Source organism: Chenopodium album, chromosome 25 (genome assembly GCF_948465745.1).
Source record: "Chenopodium album chromosome 25, dcCheAlbu1.1, whole genome shotgun sequence".
Classification (NCBI taxonomy): Eukaryota; Viridiplantae; Streptophyta; class Magnoliopsida; order Caryophyllales; family Amaranthaceae; genus Chenopodium; species Chenopodium album.
This window is the reverse complement of record NC_137858.1, coordinates 40,999-54,676: the sequence shown is the minus strand read 5'-3', so window position 1 is coordinate 54,676 and position 13,678 is coordinate 40,999. Positions and strand designations below refer to the sequence as shown.

Here is a 13,678-nt window from a genome sequence, read left to right as displayed (position 1 = left end):
TAAAGAACAGAGCAAAAAGGTCCTACCGGGAGTCGAACCCAGGTCGCTGGATTCAAAGTCCAGAGTGCTAACCACTACACCATAGAACCCTATGGTGATATAAATTGAATTTTAATAATATTGTAGATTATCATACAGATAAGATAAACTTTCATTTCCATTAGACGAACTAGTGAGGAAAGCTGTACAAAAACGCTACTGAGCAGAAAAATTAGAAAGAGAAAGAGAAGAGAGAAAAATGGTGAGGTTGATCAAGGCATCATCGTCCTCATTGTCAGCAATACGCCGCGTTTTAGGAGGAAAAACATCATTTCAATGTCAATGGCGAAGAACTCTCTCTTCTCATCTTAATGACGAGGTATTTTTTTCCCTTAATTAATAATTAATTTATCAATTACAGTAATTAATTGATTAATTACGGTTTCTGATTGTTTCTTTTGATCGATGATGGAAGCAGGTGTTGGTTGAAGGAAAATCTCATTGTCGAACTGCTATTCTTCATCGTCCTTCTGTTCTTAATGCTCTCAACACTAACATGGTAATTTCTCAGATATTTAATTTTATTTATTTATCTTTGTAATTGAGGTTAATTTTATGTAATTGTTGCGCGTTTCAAGGTTTGGATTTGAAGTATGGGTTTGATCGATATCGTTGTCTGTTGTAAGAAACTCGAAAAAGTTGTTTTCACTTTTTGTTCGTCCATTCTCAATATAATTGTGTTAAAAGAGGAATATGTTGTGGAATTTTTATATTGAATTATAGATTATAGATGCGTATGCAGAATAGAGACACATTGCCAAATACCAAAAGGAATGTATTATAAATAAGGGTGATATCAGCAATATCTTCCTAAAATATGTGTTAGCTTACAGAATGAACTTATTTGCATAGTTGTATGTTTGAACATTGAACGTTGCATAATCTAGTCTTGTTCTAACATTGTGCTTCCCTTACAAAGCGTGCTTTTGATCTAAACGTAGGGTGCTTTGCTTCAAAAGTATTACAAATGTTGGGAAGATGACCCTGATATTGGATTTGTGATAATCAAGGTATCCTATCTGATTTTGTTTACAAGTCTTATCAATCTGTTTCACAAATAATGGTGTGACATTTAATCTTTTTTGTTTTCAATATTGGAAGGGCAGTGGCAAGGCATTTTGTGCTGGTGGAGATATTGTTACACTTTATCGCTGTATCAACAAAGGTTTGATCTTGACATTGTTTAATTTAAGATACAACCTTGCCAATGCCATCACTTCAACTTATAATTTTGCATCTTATAGGTTCTGTAACTCTTTTATTATTCTTAATTGCGTTTTGTGACTTTCGTTCGGTTTATTTCCATAAGATGTTTGTAACATTATTTACATGCACTAGCTCATAGATAGGAATCAGGAAGTTTTAAAGACTTTGCATACTTGATTACTTGGACAATTAGTTCCCATATAATTGTGCATGCTTACATGTACAAGATCATATATAGGAGATGTGTTTAAAAAGCGTTCCAATATTTATTTGATAGATTTATGTGGAGATAATGTCCGTACCTTGCAGCTTTTATTTATTTTTGGTCTAATGAACTTTGTCATTCTGTTTGATGGTTTCAATATCTGTTTTTTAATGCAGGGAAGATAGATGACTGTAAAGAATTTTTTGGGACTCTATACACATTTATATACATGCTTGGCACATACTTGAAGCCACATGTGAGTACATTTTGAGCAACTAGCTCTTTTAGAGTTTTAGTTGGTGGAGAGACTTCTCTTTATACCCATCTATTTTTGTGTGCTATGGATTTATTCTAAATACTTACATCATGATGTAAAACTAGTGTTAATAACTAAATTTTTTGTGTAATCTTCGAGGAAGAATGTTTTTCAACCAGCCACCAGACATCTTAAACAGTATATGTGTGATAGAATTGGAAGTGACTATGCAATGGAGGATATTGTGTTAAAAGGGTACACATATACAATGGAGGATATTGTGTTAAAAGGGTACACATATACAATGGAGGATATTGTGTTAAAAGGGTAGACATATAGTTTCATGACTCTTAGCATTTCAAGTCAGGGACCTCAGTTGATCTATTTTTCACCAGTTATTGGCAAGAAGCTACCTGAAAGTGGCTTCATGTTTGTTATAATCTGAACCTTTGTCATCTTTGATGTTGAATATGATTTGAGAGCCTATTCTATGGATTGACATGTCAATGCTACAAACTTTTGAACTTTTATCTTCAGTTTACAATTTGTACTCTCCATTCATTAGTGAAAGTAAATAAAGCAAACTAAATTAGATTAAATGTTTGGAATTAGTTTGTGGACTTATAGTTGCTACTTCTGATATTAATAGAGCATTGCTTATTGTTAATTTTTCTATAGAATACAAATATACTAGTCTGCAATTATGTGAAATGACCACTCCTGATATTGTGGTATCATTCTTGCAATGGTTGATTTGTGACTTGTAGCATTGGGTTCTGTTCTTCTATGTACTGTTGTAATTCTGAATGAGGATGAAGAAAAATGAAGCTTCAGTTATGTATTTTGGGTTTTTATTTTTTATTTACTAGATGTTTCTGTAATCCTTGTAGGTTGCCCTTCTGAATGGTATTACAATGGGTGGTGGAGGAGGTGTTTCAATTCCAGGGACATTTCGTGTTGCAACCGACAAAACTGTGAGTGTTTGCCTTTGCTGTATGCTTCCTGAGTTGTGCTGATTCTTTTTGCCACCTTTCGAAGCAAGATATTTATACCTGACTATATCTTAATATCAATACAAAAAGAAGAAACAAAATGAGCTTTTGTGACTACCTCCCTACCTGTTATTAGCTTCATCCTTGGATTGGTTGAATGATGACTTTGATGAGGTATCTGAACTCTAGAGAATTTGCAGCCTGTTTGTTGGTTTGTGATAAATGTTGGTAGGGTATTGCTTATATATGTCATTTTGCAAGGTAGAATGCCTAGTCCATGGTCATGAATCTCCATCCTCAAATATGTTCTTTCTTCGAACAATTTCATCATCAATACCGTCTCTAAAGTGGTAGTTGAAATTTATGAAGAAATTCACATTTTTGGGAATGGACAAGTGTTACCATCGAGTGATTGACATGGGCATGAGACTTTGCTTTCAAAGTTCTGTTACATATAAAGCACTACCATTACGATCTACCCTGGAGGCTGCTTATAGTTTTAAATTGTATTGAATTTATCTAAGCATAGAACTAGAGAATACCACTGCTGCACTTTCCTCTAAATTGATGTCTGCATTGAGTTTGGAACTCTCTGTAGATTTACTTCTAATTATGTTGTTCCCTCTTTGTGAGTTCAGGTTTTTGCCACCCCAGAAACATTAATCGGTTTTCATCCTGATGCTGGGGCCTCTTTTTATCTTTCTCATTTACCTGGGCACATTGGTAAGATTAACCTTTTGTCTTCTCTTGAGTGTGCTTGTGGACTTGTGGTTACTATTACTATTGTCTTTTCTTTCCTCAAGGAATGCACTTAACACATGGGAAAGTCCTGAGTTATGGGAAATGCTAGGAAACTATCCGAAAATTATTCTTCTTCCCTTCATTGGGGGGGGAAGGAAGGGGGGGGGGGGTGAATTTTTTTTCATTAGCTTTATCAAAAAAATTTCATTGTTAAAGTTTCTATTGTAATAAATGTGGAATCGTTAAAACTGAGAAAGGAAGGAGGGAAACCGGATGGATGTGTTGGTGACTATGACCCGATGGTTGTGTGGGGGTACGGGATGGATCACCTCTTGGGTAATTACATCTAAAAGAACAAAAGATTTAGTTTTTCAGCCGGTGAAGACCAGTTTTAGTAAAAGAGCTAGATCTGTTGGCTGGGGCATTTTAAATTGTATGCATCTTGCATCCTAGTATAGTTTTCCTCCACAAGAAGACAGAAACCAATGTTTATTACCTTGCTTTTCCTCTTGGAGCATTAGTATTGCTTTTAGTGGACAGGTGGATCTTTGATAGCTTCCTTTTATTTGACTCAAGTTACTCAATTACTTTCAGTATTTTTGCTGAATGATATGTCACTGCCTTGTTAACTTAATTTGATAAATATTTGATATTTTTTTTCCCTTGTAGGAGAATATTTGGCTCTGACCAGCAAATTGCTCAGTGGTGCTGAAATGCTTGCGTGTGGGCTTGCTACACATTATTCACTTAGTGCTGTCTGTTCTATTGCATTTTGTTCCTGATACTGTCACTGTGTTCTTTTTGTAGTGATGCAAATACTTACTATACTCTCTTGAACTTGACAGAAGCTTCCTCAAATAGAAGAACATTTAGTCAATCTGGTCAGTGATGATTTTTCTGTTGTTGAGACTTCCCTGCAGGAATTTGCTGACGTTGTCTCTCCTGACAATATGAGCATACTTCACAGGTTTGCTTTACTTTGTGAATTCTGATCATTGGCTTAAAGCATTTTTTATGGCTCACAATATTCTTGCTAGAACTTTGAGTTCTATGTTGTTTAAAGGTACTGTCTCACAGTCTCAGTATCTTGTGCTCTACTGCTCTGTGAATGATTTATTTCCAAGGAACAAAACTAGGTGAAAGTTTAGATGTTTTTAGTTTCTTCCTGGATTTCCACTGGAATTATGGGAACTATGAGCTCAATGAATAAACATTTTCCCATCCCCATTAAAAAAGGTCAATTTCTTCTCACTAGCTGATGTAGCTGCAGAAATATTTTTCTATGTTAACAACATCCATTAAGCCGCAGGCTTTATTACTAGGACTTGGCTAGAAGTGTCTGACACGGGGCATATTTCCAAGTGTCAAACATGGCCATTTTATGAAAATTTGCATGATCTTGGTCCAAAGTGACTTTATCTTGGCTAGGACTATGACTTTATCTTTTCTGTTCTCGGTGTCTGTCAGGTTGTTTTGTACTGTATTGACAGATGGCTATTGATGTTGCCTTTATTGTTTGTTCCTCATATGCCTGTGTACATCTCATTTAATCTGCTTGTTCAGGATGGAGACACTCAATAAATGTTTTGGCCATGACACTGTCGAGGAGATAATTGGTTCGCTGGTACACTTATTCTCCTAGTTTTCAACCATTTCTTACCGCTCTAAGCTCATTTTCCTTTAGTCATGCATACTACCTGTGAAATGCCTGGAAAAATTGTCACATGTCCTGTTATGATTTTGTAATATTATATATCTGCTATTACCCCTCATATGACATGATTGTCATCAATAATGCTAAATACAGAACAGCTCAAAAAAGAAATGGTCTATGTGCAATTGCTACCTTCGGGAAAGTATCATAAAGTAGTATATACTATATAGTTAATCACATGCTAGACTTTAAGGACATGGTTCTTCAGAAGAATGCCATTTGGGGTAGGCGAATAGTTGAGATAAGGTGCCAGTAAATGGAACTCCTGGAGAGCAAAACATTTTGGTTGAAAGATCAAATATAATATACGTAGTAATAAATATTTACAGCCGGTGGGAATATGTTGTTTTTCATTTATTGGAAAATTATGTGCTATTGTATGATGCTTCACAAAGTTTGAGCTGTTGTCTGCCCTGTATGTTGGATAACTGAGGTCAGTGGTGGTGCCTGTTCAATCATCTTGCTCTTGTATTCTGTAAAATATCACCGTCAGTATTCTTTTTTATCTGCTGAATTTGGGTGCTGCAATTGCTGCTGCCTCTCTCTGGCAACATGTGGCAAAGCTGGATTACACATTTTGCAGGATCATGTTTGTTGGTTTGGTGCTCAATATTTAACTTACCTCATGTTGTTTAATGCCTGTAATGGTAGATACATCTGTAAATCTTGCATTAAAAGAGTTCTATGTGTGCAATATTTTCAGGAAGATGAGGCAACTAAAACAGATCATGCTTGGTGTGCTTCCACTTTGAAGAGGTTGCGGGAAGTGTCCCCCTTGAGCCTGAAGGTTTCCTTGAGATCAGTGAGTTTCTTCCACCCATCTTTATCTCCCCTTTCAAGTAAAAGGCAAAAAAATACTTTTTGCATCTGATGCCCACTTTATGCAAACAACTTGTGTATAACCCACCAGATACGGGAAGGTAGATATCAGACTCTTGACCAGTGTCTGGCTCGTGAGTACCGGATGTCGCTTCAGGGAATCACTGGAAAGGTCTCAAATGACTTCATGGAGGTATTAATGTGTTACAAATTCTTGTTTATTATTTCTATCCAGTCTATGGTCTCTTATAATGTTCTTGGCATGCTTCCAGGGTGTACGGGCACGAATGGTGGACAGGGACTTCTCACCCAAGGTATTCTAAATTTCTAATTTAAACATTTTCTTTTTGGCCTTTCCCACCGAAATTATGCTCGCGTTGCTAATTGTTTGCCGAGACTCTTGTGAAGTTGTGAGGATCGGCAACCACATAATATTTGTGCGCCCCTGCACTTGCAGATTACCAAGATGATATATATCATGTTTGGAAGTTTATCTAATAGGATGTTGCTTATCTGCAGTGGGATCCACCGAGTTTAGATAGAGTCTCCAAGGATATGGTTGATGAATACTTTTCCCCTCTCAGTGTCTCTGAACCGGAGCTAGAGCTACCAACAAAGCAACGAGAAGCATTTTTGTAAAGACTTTCAAGGACCATTACTATCCAAAACATTCACCTTTGTATATAATCCTATTGAATTACTCTAAATGAGAATTAGTCACTGAAATTGAAGCAATGAAAAGTTGTATTGCAGCTATACCCGATCTAAATGTAGATTCATGTTAGAATTTTTTTCAAGATTAAGAGTCTATAGAAAATGGCTAACAGTAAGAGTTTGTATACATGTTCCTGTTGTTTGCAGAAATTAATGAAAAGTAAATCCTTAATTGTTTCTAGTATTCAAAGGAAATAAAATGGTTGTATTTATCTTTTGTCAAATTATTGTGCATCAAATAAAATTTTTCAGAAGCACCGAATAATTCGTATGTGATAAGAAATCATGCAACATTTCAATCGTAAATCTCATTACTAAGTACTCCGTAGTTTTAACTGAAGCAAACAAAATTGACTATTCTATGCCAAGAAAGCATTTCTCTCCTTGATGCAAATGTTAAAATTATCATGAAAATCCTGTATCCACTTTTAGCTTAACGAATTATACTGGTTGAATCTCTAGACCAGTGTGGCTGTGATGGTCAATTCCATTTTCAGAAGACGATGAGGAATCACACTTGTGTTCTGAAGTCATTTCCTGAACTGGAGGAGGGTTCACAACAGTCATAGCTGTCACAGTATTTTCTGATAGTCGTCCCTTCATTTCCCTGTGTTCCTGGCATAGTGCACACCAGTGCATGCAGCAGTGCACAACACATGAATCACAGGGCGAATCCTGTATTTTACGTTATGTCAGTAATTTCATCTCCCTACTATCCGAGAACAAACGAAGTTGTCTGACTCTTGGACATGTGTCTAACACAAGTTCCCGAGTCTTACTACATAGTTCATCAGTAAATTCTCAAAGCTGACATGACTATTGTATGCTCTTCTGATTAAAAAAGTTGAGCACTACAGAACTAAAGATCAGCTCTTGACACTCTTAACCAAAACAAAAAATGATACTATACCAAGTTTATTTTATTGCGCTAATTACCTGAAGATGATACTTCTTTTGCAATTCTTCTCGAAATAAGCCATTGTATATTCCTCATATCCACCAAGCAAACAGCAAGCCCTCACCAACAAGACGTAAGGTATTTGGATCGATGAAACCATTGAAGATTGATATCAATGCTGCAATAGTGATGCCTCCTTCGACACAAATAGCATGACAAATGCACGCGTTTGTCCAAGGGTTTTCTTCCTTAAATCTTTCAACATTTCGACCAAACAGAACACAGGGGCAGAACAATCCAGTCATGCCTGCAATTTACTTTATTAAATAAATAGTGTAGAAATTTTGATTGGTATGCAAATGTTGATGAGGCCACCAACATGACAAACGTTAGAGAATTTTAAACTCAAATTCCTGGTACAGCAGCTAAGTAGTTCGCTTTGGAAGAAATTTTATTAATTGAGGGTGTACATTTTTTTATGATGATCGATCAGTCAATAGAGACTTACAGCTCTCAGGATCTTGAGCACATCCACATATTCCACTCATCCACGGCTCATCAGCAGGAATCTCGAACCCAGCCGGTAGCTGTTGCCCACACTCCGGGCATGTCTTGACATGCAACTGTTAAGTGATGCACCAATTTATGTTTACTTTCATATAACACATGATCAATGATAAAGCAATTTCAAACATTTTGAGATGTTGTCGAGGCCAAGGAAAGTAATTTGTCTATAAGCTCACCAACTAAATAGCTAATAATGATTGTTATCATGATTTATCTTCTAAACTATGCTAGTTATTTGATTAAAGTTATAGTAATTTTGTAAATGAAGTATGATGTCTATCAACTATGCATTATTATTGCCTTGTAGAGTTGTAATTTTCTTTTAGTAATACATCTTGTTCTAAACTGTGAATTTCTTTACCACCAATAATAATCTTGTCATTCAAGAAGCATAACAGCATCCAAGGAATCCCATTAAAAAAAAAAAAAAAAAAAAACAAAAATATCATCCAAGGATAGTCTAACTAATTTTAATAATTGTGGCATTGTCTCAACCTCTCATAATTAAGAATTTATATGATTATTACTAGAAAAATTATTGCATTCATCACTTTCCCCATCTTTTCTCCACAACGCCTAATCTAGTGAAACCATGCTTCAAAATACATACGAAAAATTATCAAAATCTACCAATTTTCCTTTAAGCAAACAATATTAAAATATATTACACTAAAAATAAATACCCCATAATATTTATGGTATACAAATTGTCAATTTGATACATCATACATACATGCAATCTTTATGGTATGTAGATCTATCTTGTTGGCACGCATTTTTATATTTTTATACTATACTGCCATATCTTCCAAATAATAACATTTAAATTAGTTTTTGCATATGGAGTCATGAACGAGAATGGTGTATACGAGATTCAATCATTTTGAGTCTCTTCTTATTGATTCGACAACATCAATAATCCTAATCGCGAAAACAGAATTACCCGAAAGATCAAGATGTTTAAATGTTCACATGAAAAAAAAAACCTGAGGAACATGAACAGGCTGATTGAGCTCTATAGTATAAAAATATAAAAATGCGTGCCAACAAGATAGATCTACATACCATAAAGATTGCATGTATGTATGATGTATCAAATTGACAATTTGTATACCATAAATATTATGGGGTATTTATTTTTAGTGTAATATATTTTAATATTGTTTGCTTAAAGGAAAATTGGTAGATTTTGATAATTTTTCGTATGTATTTTGAAGCATGGTTTCACTAGATTAGGCGTTGTGGAGAAAAGATGGGGAAAGTGATGAATGCAATAATTTTTCTAGTAATAATCATATAAATTCTTAATTATGAGAGGTTGAGACAATGCCACAATTATTAAAATTAGTTAGACTATCCTTGGATGATATTTTTGTTTTTTTTTTTTTTTTTTTTTTAATGGGATTCCTTGGATGCTGTTATGCTTCTTGAATGACAAGATTATTATTGGTGGTAAAGAAATTCACAGTTTAGAACAAGATGTATTACTAAAAGAAAATTACAACTCTACAAGGCAATAATAATGCATAGTTGATAGACATCATACTTCATTTACAAAATTACTATAACTTTAATCAAATAACTAGCATAGTTTAGAAGATAAATCATGATAACAATCATTATTAGCTATTTAGTTGGTGAGCTTATAGACAAATTACTTTCCTTGGCCTCGACAACATCTCAAAATGTTTGAAATTGCTTTATCATTGATCATGTGTTATATGAAAGTAAACATAAATTGGTGCATCACTTAACAGTTGCATGTCAAGACATGCCCGGAGTGTGGGCAACAGCTACCGGCTGGGTTCGAGATTCCTGCTGATGAGCCGTGGATGAGTGGAATATGTGGATGTGCTCAAGATCCTGAGAGCTGTAAGTCTCTATTGACTGATCGATCATCATAAAAAAATGTACACCCTCAATTAATAAAATTTCTTCCAAAGCGAACTACTTAGCTGCTGTACCAGGAATTTGAGTTTAAAATTCTCTAACGTTTGTCATGTTGGTGGCCTCATCAACATTTGCATACCAATCAAAATTTCTACACTATTTATTTAATAAAGTAAATTGCAGGCATGACTGGATTGTTCTGCCCCTGTGTTCTGTTTGGTCGAAATGTTGAAAGATTTAAGGAAGAAAACCCTTGGACAAACGCGTGCATTTGTCATGCTATTTGTGTCGAAGGAGGCATCACTATTGCAGCATTGATATCAATCTTCAATGGTTTCATCGATCCAAATACCTTACGTCTTGTTGGTGAGGGCTTGCTGTTTGCTTGGTGGATATGAGGAATATACAATGGCTTATTTCGAGAAGAATTGCAAAAGAAGTATCATCTTCAGGTAATTAGCGCAATAAAATAAACTTGGTATAGTATCATTTTTTGTTTTGGTTAAGAGTGTCAAGAGCTGATCTTTAGTTCTGTAGTGCTCAACTTTTTTAATCAGAAGAGCATACAATAGTCATGTCAGCTTTGAGAATTTACTGATGAACTATGTAGTAAGACTCGGGAACTTGTGTTAGACACATGTCCAAGAGTCAGACAACTTCGTTTGTTCTCGGATAGTAGGGAGATGAAATTACTGACATAACGTAAAATACAGGATTCGCCCTGTGATTCATGTGTTGTGCACTGCTGCATGCACTGGTGTGCACTATGCCAGGAACACAGGGAAATGAAGGGACGACTATCAGAAAATACTGTGACAGCTATGACTGTTGTGAACCCTCCTCCAGTTCAGGAACAAACTCTCCTCCAGAACTTATTGGAGAAACCCAATTACCCATCACTGCCAGCAACTGATCCTTAGGGCATCACCTCTAATGGGAAATACACACATTACATCACATGGTTTCGACCACAGCACTTATGGCCATCAAGCAACCCCGACAATATTATCGAGTTTTTGTCAGCACTCCCTACCAAGCCAGGCCCCAATAGTATTACAACTTGCAAGGGTGTAAGTAGGATTTGAAAAGGGGTCAGCATGGCCATCAAGGGGTAATTTCAACAGCTTCTTGCTCCTTTGTTAACTTCACATACTGTGATGCATAATTCTCCCCCATCTTACTCTATTCTAAATCTGCAATTAAATAAATATTTTCATACATTAATTTAATTTAGCTCATATATTTTCATAGATTCATACATAAATATAAAGTTTATAATAAAAGAAATTGAGATTATTTTTTGACACATACATACCGTAATATTTTTATCAATGCCTTGAATTTGGAAATAAACTATGATCAAGAGGTACATTTTTTTATTTAACTAGAGAAATGTTATATGTAACAGATTTTAGAGTTTTCTCAGTAAAATTCGGCTCTTAATTCTATAAATGGCAATGTAGAGTGTGCGTAGTAGACCATCATTTTTACTAGTATATTTAGTTATTTACCAAATTAAAATGTATGAATGTTTAAATTATATTTTTTAAAAAAAATCGATGTAATGTAGGAGCATATATTTGATTAAATTGTAGTAAAAAATAATCTTGTTATGGTCCATGATGATATCAAATGTCCAAGCAAAACTAGTCTAGTCTTTGTTTCTTAAATTTTAAAATTTTCGGTCTTCTGTCCGCTCTGATTAGACTCACGGATTTTTACTACTCGTATCAATACATTTGAATTCGAGTATACCCCACTACAGATGCTGCCCTTCCGTTGATGGGACTATTTATGTGCCAATATTTTTTTTTGAAAACATTTATGTGCCAATAAAGTCTTGCTATGGCCCATGACTTGTGATAAAAAATGAATTATTATATAATTACACCTTATCATCACACTTATCTATCTTTTTATGTGTCTTGTCGTGGCCATTTATTAATAGTTGGTTTGTGGAGGCGGATGCACAATCCACATGTTGCATCTGCTCCAAAATACAAAAACGCGGAATGAACATTCAGATATATATTAATAAACATGGTCATATAAAAGAACATAGTAGTCATTTATAATGTACATGGACATATACATAAAAGAACGTAGTGTTCATTTATAATGTACATCAGTTTTTTATGCAACAATTTTGTATATATATTTTTTTAAAAGAAATTTTGTATAATGAAATAGATAAATAGTACTATAATTATTATTTTTTACCATACATTAATTACAAATCATTTCAATTTTTTTTACCAAAATTTCACTTTCTCTCTCCAAACAAAACTTCAAACCCATTTAAATTCCTCAAACGTCAAACAAAATTTCAAGAAATTCGAAATTTATACTTGTTCAAGATGACAAATAAAAATAAAAGGTAAGACCAAATTCGACATTTATACTTGTTTATTTGACATTCATACTTGTTTATTTTGAGTTTGAGTGTTTGTTTTTTATAAATTTGATTGAAAATTGTAATATTTGATTTTATTAAAAATTAATTGCGATTTTGATATAATTTTGTTGTTGCAATGAGAAATAAAATGAAATTCTTGAAGAAGATCAACCGATTAATATATTATGGAAGAAGAAAGCAAGCAAATAGACAAATTTAGAAAAAGTTGTAGATCCAAATAATACAATGTACATTAAAATACAGTAAAATGTTCTTTTTCATATACTTATATGATGCAAATAATACAATGTACATAAAACATGTAACCAACATTATAACATATATGTTCATTAGAATATAATACAATGTATATTATAATACAGTAAAATGTACATTTCATATACATACATGATCATTTATACCACATGTACATTTACTATATGAATAATGTTCTTTAATAGTATCATGTTCTTTAGATTTACAAAAAAAACATAAAAAAATTGGATGTTCTTTATAAAATAGCTATATGTTCTTTACAAAACAACTATATGTTCTTTACTGAACAGCTGAATGTTCATTCCGCCTTTTTTTAAAGAACATTGAATGCACCAAGCATGGTGCATCCGCCTCCACAGAAAAAATTTCAACCATTTATTGCCTCTATTACATTGTAGTCCCTCATTGCCATTTATGTACTCCGTATTACGAAGTATGTATTATCACTAATAGTAAAACATACTTACAATTTTAACTAGTTTTGAATCCAGGCAATTTTTTAGGTTACGTTTTTGCATGAGTAAAATACATATTGTTATACCTTAATGTTATAGCCAAATTGTTCTGTATTTCATTTGCTTACAATATAATCATTTGAAAAGGTAACACATAATGTCACTAGTGTAACACTTCATCCGTTCTATTAATATTGCAACAAAGAGAAAATTACGCATCTCAAAGCACATTTTATATACTAAATATCTATAATTGTGTAAGAGTGATGAATAGTGCAAAAAGTCCATTGTTGCAATATTAATACAACGGAGGAAATATAATACAAGTAATAAATATATTTCGTATGGATGATGCTTAAACTTAAGATAGCCAGTTTAAATTAGAATGAATATAATTTTTTTAAGTTATTGTAGGTTGTTGTAGGCTTGTAGCTTCTTTAAAAACATGACTTCGATTGGCCGTCTCCTATACGTCCACGTCCCCTCAGTTATTAGGATCAATAATCTTAGA

At 33.9% G+C, this 13,678-nt stretch overlaps 1 protein-coding gene, 1 non-coding gene and 2 pseudogenes across 2 annotated transcripts; 2 read left to right on the top strand and 2 right to left on the bottom strand.

Annotated features, from left to right (window-relative positions):
* Positions 1-17: 17 nt before the first annotated feature.
* On the bottom strand, positions 18-89 carry TRNAQ-UUG (transfer RNA glutamine (anticodon UUG)). Its single transcript has one exon. It is a non-coding gene; the product is annotated as a tRNA-Gln (tRNA).
* Positions 82-6,870, top strand: LOC145613380 (3-hydroxyisobutyryl-CoA hydrolase-like protein 1, mitochondrial). Its single transcript, XM_081668478.1, has 14 exons — positions 82-358; positions 458-538; positions 981-1,049; positions 1,141-1,204; positions 1,627-1,706; positions 2,597-2,680; positions 3,337-3,421; positions 4,109-4,194; positions 4,285-4,406; positions 5,003-5,063; positions 5,857-5,955; positions 6,064-6,165; positions 6,245-6,286; positions 6,492-6,870. The coding sequence occupies exons 1-14, from the start codon at positions 239-241 to the stop codon at positions 6,609-6,611; spliced, it is 1,215 nt and encodes a 404-aa protein (XP_081524604.1). The 5' UTR covers positions 82-238; the 3' UTR covers positions 6,612-6,870.
* Positions 6,871-7,127: 257 nt separating this feature from the next.
* On the bottom strand, positions 7,128-11,217 carry LOC145615442 (cell number regulator 6-like; annotated as a pseudogene).
* Positions 9,188-10,961, top strand: LOC145614573 (cell number regulator 6-like; annotated as a pseudogene).
* Positions 11,218-13,678: the final 2,461 nt, after the last annotated feature.